Source organism: Nelumbo lutea, chromosome 2 (genome assembly GCF_056320005.1).
Source record: "Nelumbo lutea isolate HS-2025 chromosome 2, American lotus-T2T, whole genome shotgun sequence".
NCBI lineage: Eukaryota > Viridiplantae > Streptophyta > Magnoliopsida > Proteales > Nelumbonaceae > Nelumbo > Nelumbo lutea.
In genome coordinates, this window is record NC_142685.1 from 107,876,788 (window position 1) to 107,884,479 (window position 7,692).

Genomic DNA, 7,692 nt, shown 5'->3' on the forward strand with positions numbered 1-7,692 from the left:
GAAAAATGTTGTCTTTCATCCCCAGTCACTGATGCAGATGGGTTTTCTGTAAGAATCCAAATCCCCGAAATTTTTAATTAATAATATTTTTTTGAAAAATAAATATATTTAAAATAAAATAAAATTTTAAAATATAAATAATATTTTGATATATATAATATAAATAATATTATATATACAAAATAATATATATTTAATATATATAATCAGGATCGGGTATCCCATTAATCCCCATCCCCGACACCATCCGGTTGAAAAAGAGATGAGGAAAATTGCCATATGTATTGTTCTATAAGTTTGTTTGAAAATCTAGAAAGCCCTTAATTATTATTCATTCACTTGTATGATTGTCCTTTGAGGCTTATTTTGAGACCTGTTTGTGAGAGATTAACTTGGATTCAGTTGATTTGGCTCTTCTAACTTTTTCACCAAACATTGCTTATTGGTTTTTCCAATGGGTTTCACCTCACAAAGCTAAAATCCACAGCATGAGAGGCTCTCCCAAACGGGCATTGGCGACTTTTGCATAGCAGCTTAGCGAAAACGACTCAACAAAATCCCAACCCAAACAAGATTAAGGAACGCATTTGGCGAAGCAAAGATAGAGAGAGAGGATACTGATTCTATGAATGAAAATGGAAAAACTGATTCGGAAAAGTCTAAACTGCGGCATGGTCAATTTGGTCTTTCCACCTCCAAGAAAATAGAAAAGCAAATCCACTTAATTATATACTTCGAAGTTCCATGGATGCATGTGGAAGTTTGACAAACATTACCCTCTTTTGGGGTGGTTGGTTGGAACGGCTGAATAGAAGGAAATAATTTAAAGCAAAAGCAGTTGTTAGAAGCACTAAAACCTCCATAATAAACATTCCAAGAATCCTAAATCTAGATTGAATTCTATCTCTAATTATGAGATGAAAGAAAGCTTTGTCACTTCAAAAGGCCCATCTTCTTAAATATATCTATTGCTGTCAAATATGGGGTTGAGGGTAATAAAGTAATATTCATAGCATCTGAGGCTAATTTGTCTGGTCTGTAAACAAAAGGAGAGGGTACGTTAGAGGCCCCGGGTGTTACCGTGGAGGCCAATATTTCAATGGTAAGTTAGCCAAATACTCAAAAGAGGAACTGGATCAAGCTAGAGACGAGGGTTCAGAATTTAATCCTTAATGACAAAGAATGATTCTTGGGATTCTGAATGTCTTTTACCTTGAGGTGAGTGCCTCTCTTTTATAGTTAATCTTACCTTAGGAGTGGTTGAAAGTAACTGATGATGTGCGGCCAAGATTTGATTTGATTGATGCCATGCGGCCAAGATCGAATAATAGGAATTGATTAAAAACTGGATCAAACTTGATCACTTCCTAATTTCTATTCATGTTTTCCTTTTAATAATTTGTTAAATTTTACATAAATTAAACCAGATCGGATCAAAGATGATTAAATCTGTTTGCATCCCTACTCAATAGTGATCACTTTTGAAACATATTAACACATTCCTCACAGTCACACTCTACAAAGAAGGTCACAAGGTGCCCCAACAAAAAATTTGGGAAGAATCTGAATCAGTACTCCAAATCAGAGTCGGAAAGAAAAGAAAAGAAGATTATGGCAGTATTTGGAAGCTCTTGGAATTCTTTTTCTGTCCCCACAGCCCCACCGGCACCCCCTAGGGAAATCAATTCTACAACAGGTCTGAATTAAGCAATGGACTGAAATGCCCTAAGCCTTTTTGCTAAATTACATACTTGAAGTGTTCAAATCTTCACCCTTGAATCAAATCATCAACAAGTCCAATGTTTTGTTGTATTCATCCCCCAGTATTTTTCGTATCTTGTACTTTATTTATTCCATGCATTAATTAGCTTCTCTGCATGCATATCTCTGCTGTCAGGTTTCCAAATTTATAAAAGAAAAAAAAAAAAAAGGAAAAACACCTAAAACCTCACTCCTTTACCCCTTATTGCACCAACCCATAAAATGACAAACATGCCACTCAATTAGTCCATTTCTTACCCATTTGCAAAAAAGAGTCCATTTATTACAATAAATGAGAAATAGATTTCCATTTATAATGCTTATTGCTGCAAATTACTTTTAACAAAGTACTTTTCTATGGTTTTGTAGGGGATAAGTAAAAAATACAAGACTAACAAGCTGATACTAGAAACAAAAAATGTGTGAGGACAAAGAAAGAAACCGAAGTCCTAAGATTTTAGTTAAACTGTGCATCACTTGCGCTTGATGTGAATGGGACTGATCATGCCACAGACTGTCTAATGCAGAGTTTCTTTATTCTCTTCTTGCCACGTGAATATCACGTGCTATTCAAAACAGTTTAGTTTAACTTGGGCTGGATTGGCTTGGCTTGGGCCTTGGGTTTGAGGTCAATCCTGCCAAAACCAAAATGTTAAAAGTTAAAAGCTCAACCCTGATCCAATATCCAACCTGTAATATTGTTAAAAAGGCATCTAGCAGAGAAGAATATAAAACAAGGTCACCAGTGATCACGTTGTTATTTTTAATTATTTTTGGAGCCCGAGGGTAGTTTTGATAATTTAGTTCCAGTCAGGTCCCATTCATGCTTACATGTGCATGAGTAAAAAAGCACTGCTACCCTTCCTCTCTTTTTTTGAGCTTCAAGTCTTCACTTTCACTCCACTTGAAATTCTCTCTCTCTCTCTCTCTCTCTCTCTCCTTCCATTCATCTCCAAGACTCCAACCATTAGAGGGCGAAGACAAAAAACTCATTGGATTTTCAGAAACCCCACCATCTGCTTCTCTCTGACTCTGGTTCACTAAATTGTTCAGTGGATATGTTCGTGCATTTTAGAAATCAAATCCTACCGTTAGATACTTTCCTGTTCATGTTCATCTTCTGGTGCATTTCTCCATTTCTCTGATAACTTCTTCAACCGTATCAATTCTTCTTTTCCCCTTTTTAGGCTGTATTCATGTTCTGTTGTTTTCCCCATTAATGGCTGCTGCTACTAGTACTGCTGCTCAAACCTTTCAGAACAACAACAATAACCTAGGGGACGTTAGCAGGGAGGATATCCAGCTCGCCATTGCCAAAGCTGTGGAGCTGAGAGCTTTTCATGCTTCTTTGATGCAAGGAAATAGCCCTGTAAATTTCAGGTTTTCGAGCTCCGTTTTTCCTCCTCTTTCACGACCCCTCTCTCAGTTCTCGGCTCAAGATTACCCTGTTTTTACTCCGGTGAGTGAGATTTTCTTTGTTACCCCACGTTTACTTTTTATTTGTTGGTTGAATATCATACGTCCTCCATGAATTCCTGAATTCTGTTTCTTTTCTTGGTTAATTTAATGTAGATTTTGTTCTCACAACTTTAGACTATAACTGTTACTGGGCTTTACCTTTAATGGAAGCTTTTAATGCATAAAGCTTCTGATTTAATGGAACCCAGAAAAATTTTTCATATTTAGAGGCGATTACCAAACTTTGTTTTTCATCTTTTGGCATGGTTTACTGAGTTGGGCAAATTTGAACAGAGTTACGAAGAGGAGCCATTACCTGCGTATCAACACTTCCAACTGGAGAATAGAACTTTGTCGGAATGCACAGATGCTTATGGGCTAGAAGTAGGAGACGAGTGTGACGCAGATCTGTTCGACAATTTAAAGGATACTTCGTCGTCGAGGAAGGGGTTTCCTTCTGGTTTGTTTGGCAGAGAGCCTCCTGTCTGTCAAGCTGAGGATCATAAATCCGTAACCAGTTCTTGCACTAACCACATTTCCTCCCTTCAGACATCCTCTGACACAAATTTCTTAAAATCTAGGAGAAGAACTGGTTCGGGGGATTTCAAATCCGTCACGACTTGCAATAGATGCAAGCCTGCAATTATCACCAGTGAAAGCGAGAATGGATCCAAAGGTGTCAAGAATTCTAACAGTGTAGTCCCGTTGACCGATTCTCACTTACCAGTTCAGTCTCAACCAAAGAACAAGGGAGCTATCATGTCGTGGTTATTTCCTCGGTTGAAGAAGAAGCACAAGAATGAAACATCCCCAAACCGAACGGAATCTGAAGAAGTCTCTCGGTCTCAGTCTCAGATGTTCAGGGAATTGGGTATAATGTCGGTAGAATCGCTGAAGAAAGAATTGATTGAAGCCAATGAGCATAGAGATGCAGCCTTGATGGAGGTTTCCGAGATGAAGTCTTCGTTGGTGGAGCTGAAACAGAAGCTGGAGTACCTGGAGTCCTACTGTGAAGAGCTGAAGAAGGCTCTGAAACAATCAATCCCCGAAAAGGAAGTTCCAGTTCTTGAAAAGTCTAGTAATCTGCTCAAGAGAGGGAAGTCGGCTGATGGGAACAGTGAAACTCTCATGCCTGTTAGCCATGAAGTAATGGTAGAGGGCTTCCTGCAAATTGTCTCTGAAGCTAGATTATCAGTTAAACAGCTGTGCAAAACTCTTGTGGAGCAGATTGAAGAAACAGATAGTAATTTGGTGGAGAAGCTAAATTTGCTTCTTGAACCATACAAACTGGCTCTCAACTCCAAGTATTCAAAAGCAGTGTTCTACCATTTAGAAGCAATTATAAATCAGTCCCTGTTCCAGGATTTTGAGAACTGCACATTTCAGAAGAATGGCTCACCCAAAATCCTAGATCCTAAGCAAGATCGCCAAGCTAAGTTCGCATCGTTTGTCGCGCTGAGAAACTTGAGTTGGAATGAAGTTCTACACAAGGGAACTAAGTACTACAGTGAAGAATTCAGTAGGTTCTGTGATCATAAGATGAGTTGCATCATTTCTACACTGCATTGGACTAGACCATGGTCTGAGCAGCTACTCCAGTCATTCTTTGTGACTGCCAAGTGCATTTGGTTGCTCCATTTACTTGCATTTTCATTTAATCCCCCATTGGGAATCCTGAGAGTTGAAGAGAATAGAAGCTTCGATTCCCTCTACATGGAGGATATATTCAATGAAAGGAAGAAATCACAAACCCCAAGTAGAGTTAAGATCATGGTGATGCCGGGGTTTTATGTTCAGGATAGGGTACTGAGGTGTAAGGTTCTGTGTAAGTATAAAAGTTTAGCTTAAGTAGTCATTCATTTCTGTATCATTATTGTTGTTGTTCCCTGGTTGGCATGGGGCCAGCCAAGGGGTGTATCATTTGTTCAGCTGTCCATGTTTGTACCATTTAAATTTAAGCTAATAAATATTCAAAGAAGGGGTTTCTTTTATTTCAGTTTGATGGAAAGGGAATACATAGTTGTTATCTGGGGCTATTTGGGAGGGCTATAAGCTTTGGTTGAATTGCTTCAGCTGAACTGCTATGAAGAAGCCTCTAAAAGAGGGCTTGGATCTGCTACCCACACCTCTACCCCACGAGTAATTACAGCTGCGCATTGAGAATCTCTCTCTTCTCATTCATGGGACATGTTTCTGATACAGGGCAGTGGTGTTTTGTGGGTATGGATGTGGGAACACTTTGTGGGTAGCAAATCATGAGTGTCCAAAAGAAGGTTCAACAGAGGGCCATTCAAGTAGCTTATAAAATAGTCTCCGAGTTTTCACCACGCATTGCTTACTTGCTTTCCGAGTAGGCCAAACCTCGCAAAGCTAAAAGCAGCAATGCAAAAGCCCTCTTAAACAGGAACTTTTCAATACTGATTACTAAGTGCTCATTTGGAGGGCTGAAGTGCAGGAATTCACATCTGTGCCCCCACAAAGGGTGCCCCACAGCATTTCCAACCATGTATTAGGAACATCTCATCTCCCACTGACAACTTTGGGAGATGTTTCCGGTGCACGCTGAGATGTGCAAGTGGGGTACTTCTGAGGCACAGATGTGGTCTCAAAGCGCAGTGGCTTCTGTCTTTGCAATGGTGAAGCCTGTTTTAGTAGTTACTTCAAAACAAATCAATGAAAGCAGTTCAATCAAAGCTGAAGCCCTTCCAAACAGGCCCTTAAGTTCTAAGCTCTGGTCGAGGGGTTTTCATTGAGTTACTTTGCAGAAAGCCAGAGAAACTATTAACAGGAGTTAGAATGGGCTCCTCACATGGTGTGTCCTATATGTGCCCCATAGGCACATCTGCCAGTATTGATCATAACTTTACGCTGAAACAAGTAAATCAAAGCCTTTGATTTGTTGCTATGACCCCTTATAGGGAGAAATGTTCCAAAATACATGGAGGATGTGCCTGTTAGGCACCCATTCCAATTCTACTAACAGAATTTCAATGGGCAAACCACTTTTACTACAACAATGTCATAGTGCTGCACTAAAATGACAAATGAAAGTCTTTGATGTGTTGGTATGACCCCATCTTGGATGAAATGGTGCCTCAGTGGGGCCACAGCAATACATTAACGTCATCATTTTCTATCATTTTCTGTTTTAGCCCTGCGCTACAACATTGCCGGAGGATGCCAAATTGTTTAAGGCTGTTTGGATGTGGCCTATCCGAAAAAAAAAAAAAAAAAAGAAAAAAAGAAAAACTCCCAAACGGGCACCAGGATAAATTTTTAGGGGATTTTACCGATGTTTCCACCCACAGAATTGAAATTAACGTCTAGCATGGCTGAAATGTCTTCCGAGTCCGGTTTATAAATGTGTAATTAAATTCAATTCCGCCCCCGGCATACGTCACAAAATGCCCCTCATATTTAATAGATGTTGCTTCCTTTCTCGAGAGTCAAGACTTCTTCCCGAAATCTCTGTCCAAGCCCCACCTTTGCCGCTTCCTTCCGGCTGAGTCGTTGCTACGGAAACCAGTTCCGTCTTCAAAGTCGCCCCCAAGTACCTTGCTGATAACCCAGTAACTCAGTAAGTGAAGAACCGACGAATCATTTTGTATTTAACGTGAGCTTCAACCTTCATCACGATTTCCTCTTCCCAATTCAAAATTTTGATTCGATTTGGATTTCCTAGTTTCAGTTAATCTATTAATAACTTTATCGATAACGATGGATTAAGTTCTTAGTGTGATGTTTTTCATTTATTTGATAAACAATGCTATATCATTGCCAAATCAATTTTTATACCATCATACGGATTTATAAGCATTAATATTTATGTGCATGCCAACTATTAGGGAAAGTTTCATTTTAATACTTTCCCCAAGGTTAAGTATTTATTCATTATTCTGCTGATGTGGTGTCTAATGTTGCTTAATTGTTAATAAATGGTTTATCAAATGTTTTTTTTTTTTTTTTGGGGATTTTAAAAACAAATCAAGTACAAACGTTTATTTAATAAACGAAAATCATACTTTCTGTTTTAAGTCAATGAATAGAAAAGCTATGTAAAAAGTCTATTTGAATATGGGATTATGACAAACCTTTCGTTGATGCTTTAAAGGAAATGCAGTAATCCAATGAGGCAAAGTTGACCATTTGAAGTATGATTTACAATCATGCATAAGCAAGTATACACAGTCACAAAATGCATATAGTCATTCATAAGTAATTTTGCACAACCATACATACAAATTGATATAAGGAAAAGAAAAATCAATTACTTGGGAATATTGCTGGAATTCGGGCTATAGCTACTTGATTGGGGCCTTGCAAGCACTTTTATAGTGTCCAATTTCCTTCTCTCAATTGGTTGGAACTCAATTCATTTTGTCCATGGTCACCCAGGTTGACGTTTGGTTCTTGGTGGTTGCAATGCATTGCTTGTCAATCTATTGACACCCAGACTAGTTGACGATGATGCAG

At 38.7% G+C, this 7,692-nt stretch overlaps 1 protein-coding gene across 1 annotated transcript; it reads left to right on the forward strand.

Annotated features, from left to right (window-relative positions):
• The first annotated feature begins 2,618 nt into the window (after positions 1–2,618).
• On the forward strand, positions 2,619–5,210 carry LOC148872600 (IRK-interacting protein-like). Its single transcript, XM_088967242.1, has 2 exons — positions 2,619–3,220; positions 3,514–5,210. Exons 1-2 carry the CDS (start codon positions 2,981–2,983, stop codon positions 5,065–5,067), a joined length of 1,794 nt encoding a protein of 597 aa, XP_088823368.1. The 5' UTR covers positions 2,619–2,980; the 3' UTR covers positions 5,068–5,210.
• The last annotated feature ends 2,482 nt before the right edge of the window (positions 5,211–7,692 follow it).

What these genes read in the sequence shown, in the direction of transcription:
- LOC148872600 (XM_088967242.1), top strand. Translation starts at nt 2,981, where the DNA reads ATGGCTGCTGCTACTAGTACTGCTGCTCAAACCTTTCAGAACAACAAC. An exon ending in ATTACCCTGTTTTTACTCCG is followed by an intron (nt 3,221 to 3,513) that starts GTGAGTGAGATT and finishes AAATTTGAACAG; the next exon opens with AGTTACGAAGAGGAGCCATT.